Below are 21730 nucleotides of genomic sequence, written 5' to 3'. Positions count from 1 at the left end.
TGCAGTTTCCTCATTTTTTAAGGACACACTGCACACCATACTGAGATATGTCAGGTTTTTAGGTAATAGCTCTTTGGGAATCACCTTGCTGGTGAAACTGCTTCAAACTGTTTTATCTTTGGTACTTTTCATGGGTTCAACTAAAGAAATGGATTGTTTTTAATGTGTTTTTGTGACAAGCTGTTTAGCAACTACCTAAAGATACAATTGGTTCTGAAGTTGTCTGTTATGTGTAGACAAACCACTGGTTTAGCTCCTGAGTTAGCTGCCTTTGCTAAGCTTGAATGATTCCTAGGTCAAGTTGCAACAAAGAAACAACACAAACATTCCTCTGAAAATGGTCAGGTATAAGGACTGGACTGTAAGTGAGTGGAAAAGCAGCCAGTGTCCAAAGAAAGCCTGGAGAACTATTGCACAAGACCATTTTTTTTTAAATTACAAGAAAGTCTGGCTCCTTGGAAGCATAATATAAAGAAGTAAAGGTTGGCTCATGACTTTTGCACAGCACTGTATATCCTGTGCTCTATCTTTATATTGATCTGAGATGTTTAATTAAACTGTTGCTACGTTCTACTAAGTTGATGGTTTCCACTGTTTCACATGTTATCTTTTAATAGTCTCGGCGGTCGTGTATTGATGATGAGGATCGATTATTCATTTAAGAAGAGTGAGCACTTTGCTCTGGATTTCGATTGACCTTCACCACTTGAAGATCAGTGCATAATCTTGAACAAAAGTACAGCATTGGTGTAATGGTCTGCCCTTGTTAGTCCATCAAACAAGAAAACTGTGACCTTTTCTCAGGCCTGTGATTAAGCAAAGATCAACCATGCTGCAATTTTGGCAACATCACAGACAATATGAGCCATCTGAGGCTGTAATCCACCCAGCTGACAGTATTTTACGTGCCAATTATAAACTGATTTAACATCAACCCACTGGTAAACTGGCCACTTCATTATGTACACTCGTTCAACTGCTCATTAAAGCAAATATCTAATTAGCCAAACATGAGCCACAAACTAAAAATATTTAGGCATGTAGACATGGTCACGAGGGTGTGCTGACTGGTGACTTTGAATGTGACATGTGTTAGTGGCAGACAGGCTGCTTGAGTAGAAACTGCTCATCTGCTAAGACTTTTTAAAGGGAGAGTGCCAAAAAAGAAAACACCCACTGAGTGAAAATCTAGGAGCAAAATAAATTGCAGATGGGTGAGAGCAGAGAAGCGTGGTCAGACTTGTTTTGAGGTAATAGATCAGTAAAAAAAGTCAACTCTTTACCAGCAAGGTATGACAAAAGAGCATCTTAGTATATCAAACCTAGAAGCAGGATGGACCCATCCTGTCCTGTAGCAATTTAGGCTGCTGGCACAGTAAGCAGTATTTCCAGGCACCCTGTGGGCACCCTTGTACCAGCCGTGAGGCATTAATATGCCAAAGCTTCCTGTGTATCAGTGTTGACCATATCTATCCCCTTTTCAGAAGGATACCATCTCACAAAGCTCATATCGTACACCGATCAGCCATAACATTATGATCACTGGCAATAACACTGATTATCTCTTCATCGTGGCACCTGTTAGTGGGTGGAATAAATCAGGGAGCAAATGAATATTCTGTCCTCAAAGTTGATGTGATGAAGAAATGGGCAAGCGTATCTAAATACGGTCATTTCTAGCTCCAAAAACCCAATACGGTGGTGGCCAAATAGCTTTGAGTTTAAGGGGTTTCCTTAACCTATATGTGATGGTATATTACCTAAATCTATCTTTTATATACAGTCTATAAGTAGAATAGCGGATTTGCATGATGACAGTGCTGCCCATAAATCTACAGCATTAGGACAGTTATTAAGCTAGAAAAGGGGTTTCTATTCAACAAAAGCAAGGTGTATGTGTATGTGTAGGTATATGTAATAAAGTGACCCTGCAGCTAAAGTAAACAGATCCCATCTTACTGCTGTAATGTTGTAAATGTAGCAGCAAATCTATCAAATTTCCAATCACAGGTGAAAAATAGGCCTAAAGCAGAAGCGATACCATCAGCTACACTTTAGCAATGGCACGAAATGTCTGCTTTGTTTTTTATGGCTGATCCAAAGTGAATCAATAAAAATGAGTTAATGAGTTCCATATATCAGTGCCGTCAAGCTAAAACAACACTTTTCACCATGGGTCCAGTTCATCGTTTAAACATGCTGGAAATCCAGCTTCCCCCAGTGAACCTTTCTTTCTCTCCCTGTATAACTGCAATGCTGTCAATCATGGCTGAACATTTATGATTGACAGTATTAGACGCCTACTTATTACATTCATATAATGAAAAGAAATTCTCATTTTCTGCAAGGTGAAACTTTAAAAGTGCGACAGTTCCTAAAGCTCCATTGTTTACCTCACACGACTTGTCAAAACTAAAGGAAGAAGAGTCGCGTCTAGGCTTCATTTTTGGATGGTCAACCAGCCTCGGCTGATGCTGATATCAGAGTAAACAGGCTTCTGTTTTCATTAATGAGCCAAAAACATGGTGGTCACTCGAATGGAAAAGGAGGCTATTCAGTTGGAGTTTCCATCTGTTGTGCTGCTGCTGCACTTTTGTTTAACTGATGGAGCAGTTCCTGAACTGCGCATATACAGTACATGCTGATAAAGAATGCATGGCTACCTGCATTATTAAACAGCCACATAAGGCATTCATGAATATCAAATGCTAAATATGAATATTTAGATGGTAGCTTGGTAGTGAACGGTTCCCTTCATTGTTTGGTGTGTTGATGGGTGGTCACAGAGTTGTGGCAAATTGAGTTTAAATAGGTGTTTACCAGTTCAGCCGAGAGGTCCTGTGCTGCTTTTGAAGAGTTCAGAAGTGACTCATGAATATATTAGTCACTTCTAAGTGATAGCGGCAGATTATTTCTGCTGCTATAATCGGTTTAATAATGGTCACATGTGCCCAATCTGGACACAATTTTTATTATATGCTATTTGGATTGGAAAGCTCAAATTTCATGAGATCTCACTGTTTTGGGGATGCCTCCGGCTCATGCTTGGTGGTGTGCAATAACCTAACTGTCTTCTGTTTTCCATTTTGCCTTTGCAGAGAGGTCTCAATATGGCCTGACTGAAAGTAGGCAATGTGAGATCACTAATTGGTTTCCGGACTCTGCATTTTGCAGTGCAAACATAGAAACCTGCTATTTAGTGCCAACTACCAAACTAAACCAAAAAACAAAAACTGGAGAACAGAATATTCTGGAGAATAGAATATTTTAACAAATGCTGTTTGAAAAAAGAATATTTCAAACACCTGGCAGCACATCTGGTGGCTAGAATTGTTGCCTCACAGCAAGAAGGTTCTGGTTTGAATCCACCTCTGTGTGGAGTTTGCATGGATAAGCAGATGAAAATGAATGGATGTTCCAAAAAGGCACAAACACCGTTGAGAGGTCGAGTTCTATGATGGGAATTAACAGAACGGAGGCTGGAGTTAGCAAGCAGAGTCTATTAAAGCAGCCACAGCCTTAAATATAAGCTTTAACAGTGTCCAGCCTGGTGAATTGTGAAAAACAACCACCCCCATACAACCAGCAAATTAGCTATAGAAACCAAAACTGTTATTCGTACAAGACTGTACGCATGCTAATCTAAAGGCTATAGTTCGGTATTTTGACGTGAGAGTCTCTGGGAACTGACTCGCTTTTGAAACCAGCCTCGAGTGGCCACAGATGATCTGTCATTTTGGCCACTCTGGCTTCATTTAGCTGCCCTGGAAGTTGTTGCCTGGTCTAGTATGTGAGAGAGTGCAAAACCTCATGGTGTTCACCTGTCGAGAGGGGAGAGAAAAGGTAGGAGGGAGTGTTAAGAAAAATCCCTTACAATAAACTTGTCTCTGGAAATGGCTGCCCCTCCCTGTTCTGGTAGGTTCCTCCTGTTAAAGGAAGTCTTTCCTCCCTACTGTTGCCAAGGTGTCATCTGATTGTTGCTGTCTTTTTCTCTATTATTATTGTAGGGTCTTTACCTTACAATATAAAGCCCCTTGAGGCGGCTGTTGTTATTTGACAATATATACTAATAAAATGGAAGTGGCTATACAGATAATAAGATAATAAATATCTGTATTTTACAGTTTACACCTTCATTTCCCAAAATATTCCCCATTCATAAAATTGAAGCTCTGAAGTTCTTACTTGACTTCGCTCTCCTGAATCCTCTCCTCATCCAGGTCCTCGATAAACTTCTCCCCCTTCATCCAGTAGATGAGTGGGCTGACGTCTCCGCTGTATCCAAAGAACGCTCTGCACGTCAAGTTAACTGGACTTCCTGTGGGAGACGAGAGAAGGAGTCACCCGATTAAAAATGTTACAAATGTTAGCCCTGAGATACTGATGACCGTCGAAGGGTCTGCCCTAGACAGTGTCCTCTAAATAAGTAAATAAGTACATAAATAAATAAAAATAGGAGATCAGAGTGTTCCTTTCCAAATATGGTGGATAGAAATACCCACAAGATATGATATCTGATGCCTGACTTACAGAACCTATTCTCTCCCTCTCCTTTTCACCCTCCGAAACACTCCACGACAGCCTTGCTATCCCATCAGTTCCTAAACTGTTCCTCACTCTCCTGAGGTTCAATCTTAAACCACACTCAACCGTTTTTAAATTCCCCGACACCCTCTTAAACTTATAAACGCGCTCTTGAACCCTCTTTCATGCCAACTTTGTAACACCACTGTACCTTCACAAAAGCTCTTTACCCTCCTCCAAAGCTCCCTTCTCTGTCAGATCCCACTTTTACATTTACATCGCTGTATTTTGCAAGAAGTATTTTGGAAATGTTTAAACACCACAGTGCGGTACGGCTGTTAAGGAGAAGGAGGAGGAGGTGGCTTGTGCTGGTAATGAATGCAAAACTCACAATTCAAACCGCACAGCCTAAGCAGGAGTTCAAATTGCACATTATCGACTCAATTATACTTGTATTGCTGCGATAAGAGGATATGCCCTTATGGGTCTGTGGAAGCAGACTGTGCCTAAGTCAGCCTTCATTCATATTTCATACAACTAACATGCAGCTTTCGGTGTGAATCAGAAAATAAAAGGTGTTTATTCTCTCTGGCAAAAATCCGTGCTACAGCGCAGTGGCTTGATTGCACCCAAATTCCTTTTTAAGTGCTCAGCAGTGCAGGTAATGGTGGTTGTTTCATAACCATTATCACCATTTGGGTGCAAGCAACTTCCAAGAAGTGAAAACCTGTGAATTACTGCCAGACAACTTAACCTATCAAGACTGGAAGAGGTTGGCCCTGTTAGATACCACGGTCAAAAAAGAAAAAACAAACTTGTGCTTTAAAAGACGCCAAAAATCAACTTTGAAAGAGCAAAAGCACCAACTGACAGGGCGAATGTTTGAAGGGGCCTGCACATAAGTTTAGAGATAAAGCTTTACATACAAATAAATGCATGAAGTGGAAGTGGCCTTACTTTTATCACCAACGAACAATAACCTCATTATGAGGGTTGTCAGTGAGCCCGCTGTCATTCCAAGGGCATCAGATGCTTAGTCAAAGCTGCTGGCATCTCAAAGAAGTGGTGATGACACTGAAACCTGCCTTACTTCCAGCTCCATATGAATGCTTGGATGAGACACCTTGTCATTACACTGAAACGCATTGGGTACTCTTAAGCATCTTCTTTCCAGTGTGCAATCTTATCGATAAAAAGGGTATTTTTGACCACAGAGGACCACAAGTCAGTTCGCTCCTACTGCTGGTTGCAAGATAAATGGAGTAGGGTTGTGTCATGAAGGCCTGAGTTAACACTGACCACCATTGGTGGTGTTGACTAGCTGGGTGCTGCGGGGGTCATCTTAGGGGGTCATTGTATTGTTGGGGTTTCCTTCTTATTGTTGTAGGGTCTTTTCATTACAATATACTCTTCTTGTGATTTGGCGCTACATTAAAAAACCCTCCTCTTTCTTACATGGGTATTCTAACATAACGGCTTAGAGCTTAAGGAGTTAAATATCTTAAAATGCTGACCAACTGGGAAATGAAATAAATCCATATCCATAAGAACCAAAGCTGTAGAAAGCACAAAAATTGAAGCACATGTAAAAGTTTAACAAGGCTGAAAACAGGAAGAGAAAAAGCTTCCAACACCTCAGGTAATTTTTCTGTACAAACAGGCAGCGTGATATACAGATCGACTTCCTGGGATGATCAGGGTCACGCACAGAAGACCCATATCAAGCCTCGTCTTTCACATCAGCAGGAGTTCCTCTCTCTGCATCGCTTCATTTCCTACATCCTCTGTGACTGGAAGCAGATAAACCACTTTAAAACCAATTTTCTCTTCTCTGTTCGGGATTAGAGACCTCTCACTCTTCTTTCACGCTAATCATATGTATGCCGCAACCGACGGCATATCCGTGAATCAGTGGCCTCTGCTGCGACAGGGGGGGAGAAAAAAAAGAACCACCTCATCAAAGTTGGAGAATGACTCTAATGCATAAAAAAGTGGCAGATGATCAAGGAGGCTCCACCAGTTGTGTGTCCAGGAAGGCAAAAAGGTGACTCAGCATCTCTTCATTAGCTCTCCGTGCTCATTGGCCTGTGGCGAGGACTCAGAAGTCTGTGAGATGGGAGATAACTGTGGCGTATAATTGGGTACTTGCTAGTTCAAAGATAAAGGGATTTTATTTTACCAAGGCCTGCTCTAATTTGGCCCTCTAGTGCAGTCTAGTGCACTCAGATGATAGCTAAAGCGTTAACAGGGAAAATCTGGCTTGGAGATGCAGAAAAGGCCCTGAATTTGAGGTGTGTGTGTGCGTGTGTGTGGAGGCTGGGAGGAGGCAGTTTTGCATTTTGTCTCACGGCTCAAAAAAAAAAAAAGAAGAAAAGTTGTCCACAGCTGAAAGATAAGGCTTGTGTGAGCGTGTGTGTGTGTGAGAGAGAGTGCGAAAATGAAAGAGACAGAGAAAATGAGTTTTGGGGATGGTGGGATCTGTCCTGGACCACACAGACACACACACACTTTCAGACACATTGCAATGCCTCTCAATTCCACTAGGGGTCTCTGTGGTGTTACAAAGGAGGCGGGCTGGTGTGTGCAGTAGCAGCAAATAAAACAACAACAAAAACAAGGAAAAAAAGACCCTAAACACACCATTTTGACAGGTGCAAAGAACAGTAAAAGGAAACACGGTTCCTCTCTTTCTTTCTTTTTTGCCACCTTTGATGTCAAGAGGCTTCACCCATAGATTCGAACAGCATATTGTGTTGTAACATCGACAGCTAGACTGCTGTGCAGACACCAGTCACAGTGTCATTCTCTAAGACTCACTCCAAGGGAGCTCCTCGTGCATATGGCTGCGTGTTATTCCCTTAACGATGCCGTGCTAATTTGTGCCGGTGTAGTTGCAAGCAGCTAAAAGCTGCAGAGACAGAAGTAATGTGCTCAGTCTGGGAAATGCACAAACGGCCATGCAGGGATTTAAGCTTACTGATTTTAACATTCAAATCCCAACCTCTGGTCTTGGTCAGGGGGGTAAAGTGAGTCTTAATGCGATTGTCTCTCCTCTCTTATCTCTCTGAGCCTCCAGAGCATCTCTCTCAGTCGCTGTGGCTGCAGGACGGAGACGTCAGCAAAGATTGCCGTGGCAAAGGAGACAGACTTGAAGCTATGGAAGCGTGAGTCGCCAAAGAAGAAAGGAAATGCAGGGAAAAGGAGCGGGGATGTATGCATTTCTACATCTCTGACATTAAAGAAAGTGGAAATATGAGGAAAAAAGACAGCTAGAAAAAGTTTGAAAGAGGAATCCCACACATGGGAGAACTGAAAGACTTCCTACACTGAGTGAATAGAGCATTGTACTGCCCTTGTGTGCTGACGATTACACATCACTACATCTGCATGCAGTGCGTGCACCATCCATGTCGACTTAATCTACCAGCGTTTCCCATTCAGATCCTAACAATCAAGCTCTTGAGTAGGGAAGCCTTTGTTTTCTTTATTCCTTCGCTTTTAACAGCCTTGAATAAATTGCAGCTAGCAGTAAAATACTTCAGAGAGGGAAGAGGCTAAGCTTTTCAGTACTCGTGATCTGAACAGCACTGAAGACGCGTACGGCATACAGAAGGTTTAATGTTTGTGGCGAGATGAAAAGCCATTTGGAAGCTTGCAATTTAAGACAACGTTACACATAAACAGCAAATTTTCAAATTACTGCTAATACACGCAAGTTTCAGATCTTGGCAAAATTGCTTTAATGCAATATTTATGTTAACAGAAATCAGCTGCAGTAGGAAAGACTGCTTCAAGATTTGAAGCTAATTCATGAATTCTGAGTGGCAAAAATAACAACAACTTCTTGCAAAGTGTGCTCAGCAAGTTGATGTTGATAAAGTGGGGCCTTCCTGTGCAGAGTTTACATGTTTACATGTGCTTGAGTGGGCACTCCCACAGTCCAAAGACATGCATGTTAGGCAAACTGCTGACTCTAAACTGGCCATGGATGTGAGTTAGAAAAACGTGCTTGAAGTGAAAACACAAAAGTGCTGCTCGAATGTAAAATATGACTCAGAAGTTAAGTCTAAGACAGACTAAAAAAGCACTAAATGACTGGAAGCACATAACATCACCAACAACATCTTTGCAAAATGTCAGGATGTTATTTTGACTTTAGTGGAAATTTCTTTTCTTCCCAGTTTCTCTGGTTGCTGACTTGTTCTCTCTACTCTGATGAATTCACCTTCAATGCAACTCAACATAAAATAACTTGAAGATTGCCCTGCGGAGGAGAAGGATAGAAGGACAGTTATCTTGAATGAGAAAAAGGCCAGAAATTGAATAAGCTGATAATTGATGGTTTAATGGGGTTTTCCCAGATTCAGCAGGCCCTCTGGGCCCTATGTTCATGAGAATGATCTATCACCGAACTTCCACATTCTAGCATTCCTGGCATCATTTTTTTTAAACACACTGGGTACCCGTTATGGTCCAGGCTAGTCTGACTTCAATAGAAGCACTGTACCTTGTTGTCTGAGACACCATGACACTGGGTAGGACTTGAGTATGTGGCTACCAAAAAAATGGAGAAGTTTGTTGTGGAGGGGAAACCATGAAAGGGACATAGTGTGTTAAAATTCGGACGCCAAGTGGTCCTGGTCAAACATCCATTTGTGGCCAGTCGGAAGTAGAAGCTCTGAAAACTTTAAGCATTGCCTTCATCATCTGCTCGAGTGCTGTGTTCAGGCAGTAAAGGGTTACAGTAGTGACAGAGGCCTGTAATTGCGGCGGCTGGGTACCCACTCACATCAGCGTTGCCAGATGTGGCGGTTTAATTGTCTCTCTGTTCAGCATTCACTTTGCTTTGCTTATTACAGCCTAAGCCTCTCCAATCATGCATTTTAAGGCAGCCATTGACTGTGCTTTATTCAGTAGTCATTCAGTTATGTTCCCCCTCGCGTATGGTCAATCTCTTGTTATTCATACTTAGCACTGCACCTCATTATCACTAAGCAGGCAAACTGCCGCTGCCGTTTCCACTAATTAATGCAGGTGAAGCAGATATCAAGAGACATAATACAATGTTTGCGCTGTTTTCCTGAACTTTATAAGCATGTTAACATGTGGCAATCGTAATAGGAAATGCTCGGCGATGTGTTGTGAAATTACAATTTTCTCGGATCGGTGTTACTTTTGGCGGGGACGAGCCGTGTCTGGAAATTAAATAAGGTAATATTGCTGAATATTACCGGGGAGTGGGAAACAAACAGGCTGGGGGTTGGGTTAATAACAAGTCCAATTCAAGCCTTGTGGAACACAGCATGACATTTGCAAAGTTCAACACCCACTCTCTGCATTGATGTTCTCATAATACAACGTACTTTAGCACAAAAGCAGCACCTATTATTGCCGCCCAGTCCAGCAGAATCATTACCAACGTTAAACCCTGCGTTGCTTATAATCTTGTGGAAAAGTCACAGTTGAATTCTCTTAATGAAAAGCTCATTAGACATTAATGAAACACTTAAAGGGTACTTCACAAAACATTAGAGAAATGCCATATTGAATGGAGGAAGTGAGGTTTTACAACAATTTGAAAAGCATCAGATGTTGACGGCAGTTGCCATGTCAACTATGAAGCAGATGCTATTTTTGCTAATGGTTATGTGAGGCATTGTGAAGTGTTTTCTTTGAGGCGTAATGGTTTTTCTTTGCTTTGCATCAGTTAGTGCTGTTGTTTCTTTCCTAAACGCCACTTAGGTTTCTGAGTTGGGATGTACCCGCTTTGCTGCTGACTCAAAGACATCTCTTTAATCCAAAAGAAAAAAAACAAAACAAAGCACAGAAACATTAGTTAAAACCCACGTCTTCTTGCCCATCATGATTTTTGGTTGTCAAAATAGATTTTCAAACTCAATACCAACATTTGGGTAAATGCTCAATGTACAATATCATTTTCACAGGAAGCGATTTCTCAAAATTAAGATGACAAAATTACCGGTTGGTGCAAATGTATTCAGCTATACGTTTTGTTTCTGGTGACTTGGCGCCATATTTTCGCGGTGGTCAAAAAAACTTTTTGTGGACTTTTTTCAGCTTCATTTTGGGATTTTAAGAGAGAAAAACAACAATTTTTAAAAACAAATACTTTTGTTTCCCTCCAGCATTACATTTATCATTTTGTAATTTGCCATAGCCAGTAGCCGCTACCTTGAAGACCAGATTACACTTGGACACAACATGAGACCCGAGCTGAGCAGTCATTTCTTATGTTTCTTTGTTTGCCTTGGTAATTAATAGTTATATTAATAGTAATTGGTTCACAATAAAGTAAATTATTCACCAATAACTCTTCGCAGTTAGAAACTTAAGCCACCTGTGCCTGAGTGGACCCCAGCAGACTTGCAGACATGAAAAATATAATCCAGGCTTAGTAATAACTCAACAGATGCTAATGTTAACCTGTGTGCTAGCTATGTTAACATTTGTAACTGTTTGATAATACTTCACTTATGTCTGAACGGGAGCTTTCCTAACCCCATACAATAAATACGAGTGTGTTGGCAACAGGGTTGTCCAAGTTTCTTTTAAGGCAGTTGTGGTATTGTTTTGATGTTCAGCTGCTAGTGAGAGGAGGGGCTGTGTCAGAGGGGAAACAGCGCCATCGTATGAGTGCTGTTGCAAATGAGTAATAGAATTTTTTTGTGTCACTTTGTATCTGAGGATCATTTTTTACCGACAGCCCTACTCAGTGCATTTGTATGATAGCTATCTACTGAAATATCATAGCACTTTTAATTGATGTTATTGAAACGTAACATAATTGGTTCTGGTGATAATTTGAAGTCCTGAGAATTAAAAACAAAAAACAAAAACGCTTATCTCATGGTGACACAGCAGGGACTGGATAACAACAGGACCTGGATGGTCACTGGGGTTTAGTACAGGGCTACGCAGACCAAAGAGGGACTCCTTAAGCCATCTAGAGGAATCCTCAGTGGCTTCATGTATTTATGGCTAAAGAGAGGAATAAAAAAAGTAGAACGTATGGTTGGGATGGAAGTGAAAGACACAGATACACAATGGAACATAGACTGATAGCACTGAACTGAATGTTCCTCAAGACCTTGCTGGGTCACCTTTCAAGCATGCCCATACCCCAGGCATTCCCATTTCATCAGTGGAGCTCCCCGTGGTTCGATGCTCAGGCTGAATCCACTTTTACCAAAAGCAGTGCTTTCAATGATTTTCTTTTCTTTCCTTAACTATTGTCCCCGGCACCCAGTATGTTCTCTGCCTGCAGTCGGCATGGAGCCTTTCCTGACTGCAAACCAAATCTACTCCTGCTGAAGAGAGGGTCTCTGCTGAAAAAGTCTCAGCCAGCCTCCATCCAGCCTTGCTTATGTTCACTTGAATTTGCTTGTTAATAAATGTTATGACTCATGGCAGTTGCATGGCTGACTTTCAGGAGCTGCTGAATTTATCAAATACTATTTCTAGCCCCGGTCTGGCTCATTCCTGACAAATTACAGTGTAGCATGGTGTTACTCACACCTACACACTCTTAAACAAGCCAGTGACACTCCCAGTGAAAGGAGTCTCTCCATGTAAATAAACCTCCAAACTTCAGCTTGTGTTGCAGGCGTCTTTACCACTGCCAATATCATGCTCCTGGGGTGCAATCGGAATAAACAGTATCATTCTAGAAATGTCCAGATGATATGAAAATGAGCAGCAGGCATGACAATGTGAAGGATGATTGTTAAACTGCCAGAAAGGTTCAACTTGAATCTTAAGCAACAGAGCGTAAGGATAACAATCACAACTATAATGCAGTTTGAAACTTATTTAGGTTGCCTGTTTTCATGGGCTGTTATTTTATTTTTTAAATTTACAGTGAGTTAACACTAGAGTTACAACATGTTTAGTCCATCCATCCTCATCGGACATTTATAATCTTGGAAATAAAGTTTAAGATCATCGTTACAATTCTGACTCTTCATGTCACCACAACAGACGTGAAGTGAAACAGAATCAATACGCAACTGAAACACAGAATCTGAGCTTTAATTCAGTGACTGTAATAAAGATATTTTTGCATTAACTACTTATGAACTACAACCATTTTTTCTAACATGATTTTCAAGATACTATGTTAAATAATCTCTAAGGTTGACGTTCAGCAGACAGATCAACAAACTGACTCCAGCAGTAGATACACCAGCCTCAATTTTTCTTTGACCAAAAAGGATGGGTATTAACTGCAGTAACACTGTCCATCTCCTGTGGGGAAGCTTTCAACAAGATTTTGGAACAAGGCTTCAGGGATTTGTTCCCATCCAACCACAAGAGCATTAGTGAGGGAAGGAACTGGTGTTGGGTGATAAGACCTGGCTGGCAGTTGGATTTCTAGTTCATTTAACAGATTTTGGATGAGCTTGTGTAATTCAAAGAATGGTATGTAACTGTGTGCTGGATGAAGATTTTCCTAAATTACAACCAGGGAAAATTTGCCCTTTTTACTGTATGTTGGCATATTGAGAGGTTCACCAAAGCATTTATTGGTTAGACCTTATTGCAGCATAGTCCTTGTCTCCTAAACCATCAGTAAAAAAAGAAGAAGAAGAATCTAGTCTCTAAATGGTCCAGTGGAGCAAACTCACCAGCAAGATCAAGACAGCTTACTGTGCTCAGTGAGCAGGAGAGAGACTGAGACAGAGAGAGAGAAAGAGTAGTGAGTGGAGAGCAAGGGAGCATAGCTATATCCATACCCTCTCCTGGGTGTCCATGTAATGAGAACAGGACACAGCAGAGTGGTTGGGACTGCAGGTGATTTTCCTAGTGTTACAGGATGAACTGCATTGGATATCTGCAGCACACGTGCTCTGAATGAGCAAGGAAGTCCATGCAGCAACTTAACTAAGGGCCAACGTGAAGCGAAAGAGTGGAACATTTTAAAAAAAGAAAAAAAATCATCAGACGGGGAAGCAGCTGTTAACTTATCGTCCTAAATCGAGCTGCAAAGGTAAGGGGGGGGGGGGGGGGGTTGGATGGAGACAGTGTTGGTGGGTTTGGAAATCATTGCATCACATTTCTCAGGGGAGAGGTGGGAAAAGTAGAGAAGCGGGTTTACACGGTGGGAGTGTTGCGTTAAAGTGGTAGGAATGCATGTACTGAGATGTTCCAGCAAATATACATGTGGAAATGAGATGTCGGCACTGCAGTGCACTTTTCTTCAGTTTTATCACCTATTCTTAGACAAAAGGAGAACATTTTGTTTTCTTTCACGCCAGAAGCCTTCATTTCAAAGGAATATTTTTACAGTGGCGCAAATCATTGCTAACAATAATATTTATCAGAAATTTATTTACTTGTATGTTTAGAAGTTTTAAAAGCCATCGTTAATAAATTGGAAATGCATTGCTAATTAAACTTCAGCTACCAGCTATTTCACTGTTAACAATGAAATCGTTATGTCGGCTAATTGTTAGCAATGTTAAAATTTGCAATAATGAAAATAATAGAGTCAACTCGTTAAGTAATTTGATATCGCCCTGTATTTTTACTTAGTAATCTTGCTGAAATCAAACAATATGTCATTAAAGCGCGGAATTTCAGCTTTAATTTAAGGGATCTGAAGAGCTGGATTGGACGACTGACTAAAATAGTCTCACGCCTACGTGACGCCTGTTCCCCTGTTAGCCCATAAAGTTGAGCAGATAAAAGATTTGAGGTTTTTAATTTTATTTTTTTCCTAACCATTTAGTCACCTTTGTCTACCATCTGACCTTTATTCTTTTTCTTGCATCTTGTGGTATGTCTTAGAAATAAGTCTGTGAAGGTTCTCAGTCATCCAGGTCATCATAGTCAAAGGAGCTTGCAAAGAAAAGAGTCTGGACTTCTTTAAGTTACTTGAACACGTTTCACCTCTCATCCGAGAAGCTTCTTCAGTTCTAAGGTCAAATGGCGGGGAGTCCCAGATTTAAACTTAGTGGGAGTATCCCCCCACAGAGGGACAAAAGGACCCCCTGATGATCCTCTAATCGCCTGAGCCAAGGTGCTCACTCACATCCTGGGCCATCTGACCTCAGGAATTCGCATGATAAGGTGGGGCCACTCACAATGAGCTCACCCGAAACTCTGGCTGATTGGGACCCACACCCAGTTTCACACCTTGGCTCAGGCCATTAGAGGATCATCAGGGGGTCCTATTGTTCCTCTGTGGGGGGACACTCCCACTAGGTTTATATCTGGGACTCTCCACCATTTGACCTTAGAACTGAAGAAGCTTCTCGGATGAGAGGTGAAATGTCTTCAAGTAACTTAAAGAAGTCCAGACGCTTTTCTTTGCAAGCTCCTTTGACTTAGAAATAAGCACATTTCGCTTATGAGTGAAGAATCAGGAGAACAATATGACTGACTGAGGGAGCAGGAAGAACAATCTAATAACCTATGACACAGTTTATAACTCAAAGGTGGCCTTTAATATACTGGCCTGTTATTAAATGCATAAAACAAAATACACAGCAAATAAGCAATAGAAAATGTATTTTCTTAACATACTCTGCAGGAAGAATGTTGAAGGAAAGGTTAAAGCTCTGCTGAGAGCGGGCATCATCTACACAGCATCCTGCTGTTTTCTCCCCGTCCATCATGTTCACAAAAAAGCACTTTGAGAGAGCTCTGTGCACAGCCAGGATAACTGGAGTTATTTGTATGTTGCCATGTTGCTCTCCTCCCTATTTGCATAAACATATGGAAGAAAACGAATTCATGTTCACCTTGTTCAAAAAGGGCATGTTGGGATTCTGGGCCGCATAGCCACAACTGTCATGCTTGAAACAATGTAAAGCTGATAATGTGTATTAAAAAGCCTCTGCGGATCCATCTGTGTGCATTTCCAAAAGATTGGCGCGAGCATCTGGGGATGACAAAATGTCAGTACAACGGTACAAATGTGCCATGAAAACAGGCGACGAAAGTTCTCCCTGGGGGCGCTGGTGCGTCTGGTTGAGTGATGCATTTGCAAAATCAAGGATTCTAATGTTTTAAGGTCATGTAGGTCATCTAGCCGTGATTGCTGAATGTCAGATCACCACTGGAATAAAATCAGTCTTGTGAATCGCTCAAACAAATAACCTTTGAGGAGCACTCTCCAATGACCTGGTCTACATGGAAAATAACTTTTAATGCTATTCATACAGAATAGCCTCATACAGTCCATAGTGCTGGTGATTCAGACACACGTCTTAGCTCCCACGGTGGATAGTCAAATTGACTTGCTTGTTGTCACCCAGGACTCTTGCTGCTGAATATTTTCTTTATAAAGACATGACCATGCTTTAGCTAGTATTATACTGTACAGCAGTGGGGCTCAAACATTACCTATCAGAGTGAGAAACTGTGTCTGTCTGTACTCAATTCAAACTGGATTTCTTTGTTGGTTTTCAGTTTTACTTGTATAAATGCCCACCACCAATAACCATCGGTATGAAAAGGGGAGAAAAAAAAGAACCCTTGGACACTGGTAGCATAATGGACAGGTTTTTGATGGGGAGCCCACAGAAACGCAAAGCAGGAGATGAAGCATCGCTGAATATGTTTCCAAACCAACTTCATTCTAAGCCAAAGACTAGAAAATATGGTGAAGCATATCTTCCCTTTGGTTTTACCTGCACAAGTGCCGAGGTAGGTCTCCCTGCAGAATTGGTTTTCCCTTCGTCGGGAGCAGCGTTGGGCTCTTCAAATCACGGGCAAACAGTATCCCACATTCTTGATTTTTAGTTCACAAACACTTGTTGTAATGACTAACTACTCCTGACATTTTGGAGATGTTAGCTCTTTATACAGTAAAGTTACAGCGGGATGGAAATAATATCAGGCCGTTCCTGCCACAATTTGTTCCCTCGGTTCAAATCATGGACAAACAGTATCTCACAGTTGTTTATGTTTTTAAACCCATTTTGCACAGAGAGGCATTTTTTGAAAAATGTATTGATAGCAATGTTGAATATTATTACACAAAAAAAAAAAAACCCAACTACATGTAAAATAATCACATCGTGACGCCTCTGCTTTTGTAAATGGAGGGACAGTAACTGTGTGTATATGTAAGTGTTTAAAACCCGCAGATAGTCAGATTAACAGTATTTTGTCTCTATCTGCCATCCTGCAATTCATCTCATGTGAACAATAACGTGGCGCACGGCGTGACGTGAAAAAAGGCACATACCTTTGATGTTGTGTGACGAACTCTGTATTCCTCGTCCACACGTAAACGCAAAAAAGGAGTTTTAAAAAAAATCTCAGTTTTCGGTGATTCGAAACGCCGTTTACATGTGGACGAAACAGCTGCGTGTTCAAAAATACCCGTGCAGGTGCGGACGTAGCGTAAAAGAGTTAGTAGCTTATTTTATTACTACCTGTAATTTATTGCAGGTTACTTGTATTTGCTTAATTGTTTACTAAATGTTTGAGGTGTGAAATAAACCACAATGGAGTTTATTACAAAGGGGGGCCCAGTAAAAAAAGTTTGGGAACCACTGCTTTAAGTTAGCATTGTCTGTCCAAACCTTTTCAGCTTCTCCTGAATCTTAAAAGAAACTATAATTTTTAGTTGATGTACTTCAGCTAAGCTGGCCATACTAACCATGGCTACTGCAGAGGAAGTCTAGAATACTTGTAGCACTCATTCAGAGTCACTGCTTTGAGAAGTGCACATACGGGTCAGCGCTATGATGTGGACTACAAAAAACCCAGCAAAAAACAGCTAAATGAACTAATTAAAAAATGTATTTAAAACCAATTTTACTCAACAAAATGACCCTAAGTTCCCTTTCATTTTACTGCAATGTTGCTTCATAGGACACCGCAGAACATGCGGACAAATGCTATTTTCTTTGCTGAGAGAAGCAGTGTCGGACGGAGTTTGCTGTGACTCCATTTAATTTAAGTTTCTTCTTTATCAAGGCAAGCATCTCTGTAATCCAAAGCTGTTTCCTCTCTGATCCTCTGTGCCAGACTGGTTCCCGGCTGACTGCTGAAACCATGAATCTGTGGTGTCCCGATGTCTGTGAAGTTTGTATTCACCACTACCCAGGCGTCGCTTTATTATCCTCGCTCTTCCCTTCTAAAGGTGACATTTGTCTAACTGTTCAATCCCTCTGAGACGCAGTTTGGGACCTATTCAGCTTTATAGTCCCGCTTTACAGTAGGTGTGCGCAGAATTTAGAATTCAGATAAGAAATGGCACATCTTGGAACTGCCGGGCACTTAAAGCTTCTTGCCATCCATTTAATTAAAAACAATACAATAAATTACAAGCAACCCTATCAAGATGTGGGAGAGAAGAGGAAGTAGGTGGAAGCAAGGTAAATTATGACCTTAAGTCGGAAAACATTTTAAAGAGGGATATCATAATGTGTGCATAAATTTAAGGGTGCGAGTGCTAATCTGCCAGTCATCTGCTCTCTGACCCTCAAAAACCACAGAAATGCAAATATCTGCATGTATGATGGATGAGAAAATCATCTCAACACGTGTGGTCTGGAATAGTGGCGTATTTCACAGTCATAGCATCTGCTGACCCTTTACTTGATGCAGTGACGGTACAGAATAATGACAAAGATGCAGATGTGACAGGAATATTACCCCTGCAGTGCAAAAGATGGCAAAAGCATTTCTGTTTGGCAGTCTTATCCAACACCACAGTTTTGTTATCCACACTTGTCACCAAAAACGCCTTTATCAACGTTTGCAGCCACCAAGTTTCACACAAAAAAAAAAAAATACTGACAAACATCCGCTATAATCTGTAAACAAGCAGGCGCATTTGGGCTTATTCGCCTCATCCACTATCAGACTAGTAGCTTCTCTACTGTAAAGATCTAAGCAGTGCTTGTATAATCCACCGTGTCATCACTGATAATCCACAAAAAATCTCAAATACTGTATCAGCAGGATTTCCAATAAAATTAGAAGCAATACAGCACATGACAAGCTCTGCTCAATCCCAAATAATCAGTTCAGATGAGGCATAGAGAGCAAAATAGAAATGTCAGATATTTATGTTTGAGGAGTGAGTGGTTTTGCTAGTGGGACTGAAGATAACTATTTTATATGTCAAGGTAAATTTAGAAATCATATACATAGATATCACTAACTTCCAGAGTCACTTTTCTGCTGCGGTTATATATAAATATTAAAGACATGAGAATTGGTTTTTGCAGCATTAATCCACAGACGTTGATAAAAACCCAGGATGGGGCTGCACGACTCGGGTAAAGACAATTATTTGTCAGGTTATACGTTAATTTTGAAATTATTGTTTTCACTGCACTGTCGTGTAAACAGAATCCTGCTTTCACATCTTTGTTAGGTTCTTTGTCAAACCTGTTTTTTACTAGCAAAAGTTAATATTGCTTTTAGCATTGGAAAGATTGTGCTAACCAAGCTAGCTATCCAACACGTTCTCACTCCCAAAGCGTAACATTTTACGCTAGGTGACAAATCATCGGTATATTATGCTTTCGGGCACCCAATACATCCCTGTATTACGAGATCGGAAAGATGAGGAGACATGAGAACCGTTTGGAATGAATCTACACATGTACGTTAAACATTAACGTCATTAAAGTGGTGGTTAAGGTTAGGGATAAGGTTATGGTTAGGGCTGGGATACATGATTGGAACGTCTATTACCACGGGACAGTCGTTCTACTGGATTTCATCCACAACCCGGCGTGTAACATAGGAACGCGAAAAGTGACCTTCCGCATTCCCGTGGAACGCCTCGTGACGTGACAAATCGTCGGTATATTACGCCTCGGGAGGGAGAACGGTCTGAGCTATTGCTAAACTAGCATCAGCTGACGGCTCCCCTGGTCTGCCTTCTAATCCAATTATTTTCATGTCTTCAAACACCCAAGATGCCGAGCCAAAATTCCAAACTCAAGGATCCAAAACAATGGTCTGCAGACCAATGTGGGACATCAAAGCGACTCTGCCTGTATATTTTCATACAGTTCATTTGTAATGAGATCTGGATATTTCCCTTTTTGATGTAATAGGCATGGTTTAATTGAGCTTAGGCCTCAGTCACAGAGGCCTAGCCCTTAGCCCTCATGTGGTGCATTTCACTTTGAAATACCTGAATAATGTGCTCAATACTCAACTCTTTGAATACACGATGTTTAAATGTTAAACAGGGTTTTACATTTAGACCTAAAACTGGTTAACCGACAAATAAGTAAAGCTATTGTTTTAGAAAAAGTGAACAGCAACCACTCAGCCTTAAATATGAGTAAAAAGCAAGGGGACACGAGCAAAACTGAGGTTAGTGCACATGCGTGTTTTTGTATGGACTGGAAATGTTGAATCTGCGGCAGAGTAAGTGTGATGCAGTGTTTACATGACTGCATTAGTCTTATCATCGTCTATCCTGACTGCCATACTTGCGTGCTTATATTCATCTGTGTGCACGTAGCACGGGTGGGGGTGTATATGAGCAGCATACTGATGAGTTCCCAGCATGGGCAGATCAAATTACACAACCTACTCTCTTTCTTTCTCTTCACTTTCAGTCAATCTTGGCTGCTGCCCCGCCTTTACTCTCTCTGCAGGTAAACAACCAGTTATTCCACAGAGGGATGCGCAGAATTTCTGATGGCCTGAGCGCCGTGCTTTGATGAGAGGATACCTATCAGATGCTCCTGCATATTCCCCTGGCAGACCTTCATTTGCCTAAATACACACTGGAAGTTTTCACCAGGGACTTGAGTTAATCTGACTTTATGAGTCTGGAAACATCAACACAAGTGTAATATTAAATAAAAATGTTACTTATTAAAAATTATAGCGTGTTCAGTTGATAGAGATTTTATGGGAATATTAATTTGAACTAGATGAAACACTGAAGCTAATTTAGGAAACATGGCAGTACATGTTGTTGTTGTTAGTTTATTATACCATCTATGAGCACAGAAATACTACGACTAGCAGGGAAGAAGAACTCCCTTTTAACAGGAAGAAACCTCAGGGAGTGCGTGGCTCAGGGAGAGGCAGCCATCTGCTATCTGGTGATGAATATCAAATAATTTAGGCATGATTAAATAATGAATTTATTTGAATAAATCAAAGACAATGTTTTAAATCTAGAGAAAATGTCCTTTTGGTAAAGTTAACAGACGCAGTATATGTTTATGTTGTTGAAAGCGACCCTTCTGTCTCACCGAGTCTGCAAGAGAATATGCTTTATAGCCCTGCTGTTAGTGCCACTGGCACAGCTCACTTATATCACTTAGACAAATTGACTCAGAGATAATATATATCAAAACTTTAAGCGAGAGTAGGATAGAGGAAGAAGAAGCAAGAGAGGAAGTGAAAAAGAAAGACTGAGATTCTCTCAGCCACAAATGAATATTGGAGCCAATCCATCTTGTAAATGATGAAATATTTCTCTGGCTAGATAAAATTTTGACCTGCTGGTGGCAGGAGATGAAAAGTTAGGCGATTGTGGAATTCCATCAAGTAATTTTGGGGATATTTTTTGTTTGAATCAAAGAGACTGAGGGGCTGACTTATTGACCGACCAACCTGCAATTCCATCGCTGGGACCAGTGTTGCTAAAATATAGCCTCTGCTCTTTGCTGTAATGTTATTCCAAAATAGAGGTGAAGCACAGAGGGATGGTGCAGGCGAGAGTGAGGTAAAGAAACCGATCGATAGAGACAGAAGGTGAGAGAAGAAAGAGAATCCATAAAACACAGATTAGGCTTCCTTAACCAGTCTAATACAGAAATCCCACAGAGTCTCTTCCTGCACTGTGACCTGGGATACCAGGAGATTGGTATGAACGCTGGGTACTGACCGGAGAAAATGTTGCCCTGAATGCTAAACGACTTGGTGTGGGGCTGGACACCAGGTCTAGGTCAAATACTTAAAGAGGTGAGGCGCAGCAGGTTTGACTGACCTGCAGTCTGGGGGAAGTGGAGACACAGGTGAGGTGGAGTCAGAGGAGAAAAGTGTGTAGAGCTTTTTTTTAAGAGGCGTACTGCAGAACTTAGAAACGGAGTAGCATCCAGAGAGATTATGAGTCATGTAGTCTTCAGAGGTTGATAAGCCACAACCATTTTTTAATCAATAATAAATGTGGGGATACATTTTTTGGATGAATTACTTTGTCTATAAAGCAGCACAAATGTGTTAAAAAGTCCTAAAATTGGAA

The 21730-nt window shown here is 41.1% G+C and overlaps 1 protein-coding gene across 3 annotated transcripts in view; it reads right to left on the bottom strand.

Moving 5' to 3' along the window:
• The window catches only part of LOC146492085 (interleukin-1 receptor accessory protein-like 1-B), a 338383-nt gene that overhangs the window by 38802 nt on the left and 277851 nt on the right, over positions 1-21730 (bottom strand). For all 3 annotated transcript variants that reach the window (XM_085152263.1, XM_085152265.1, XM_085152264.1), the window contains exon 7: positions 4186-4318. In XM_085152263.1, the coding sequence (XP_085008389.1) occupies positions 4186-4318 (133 nt within the window). The remainder of the gene's footprint in view (positions 1-4185; positions 4319-21730) is intronic.

Source organism: Neolamprologus multifasciatus, chromosome 23, assembly GCF_963576455.1.
Source record: "Neolamprologus multifasciatus chromosome 23, fNeoMul1.2, whole genome shotgun sequence".
NCBI lineage: Eukaryota > Metazoa > Chordata > Actinopteri > Cichliformes > Cichlidae > Neolamprologus > Neolamprologus multifasciatus.
This window is presented reverse-complemented; position numbering and strand designations above follow the sequence as displayed.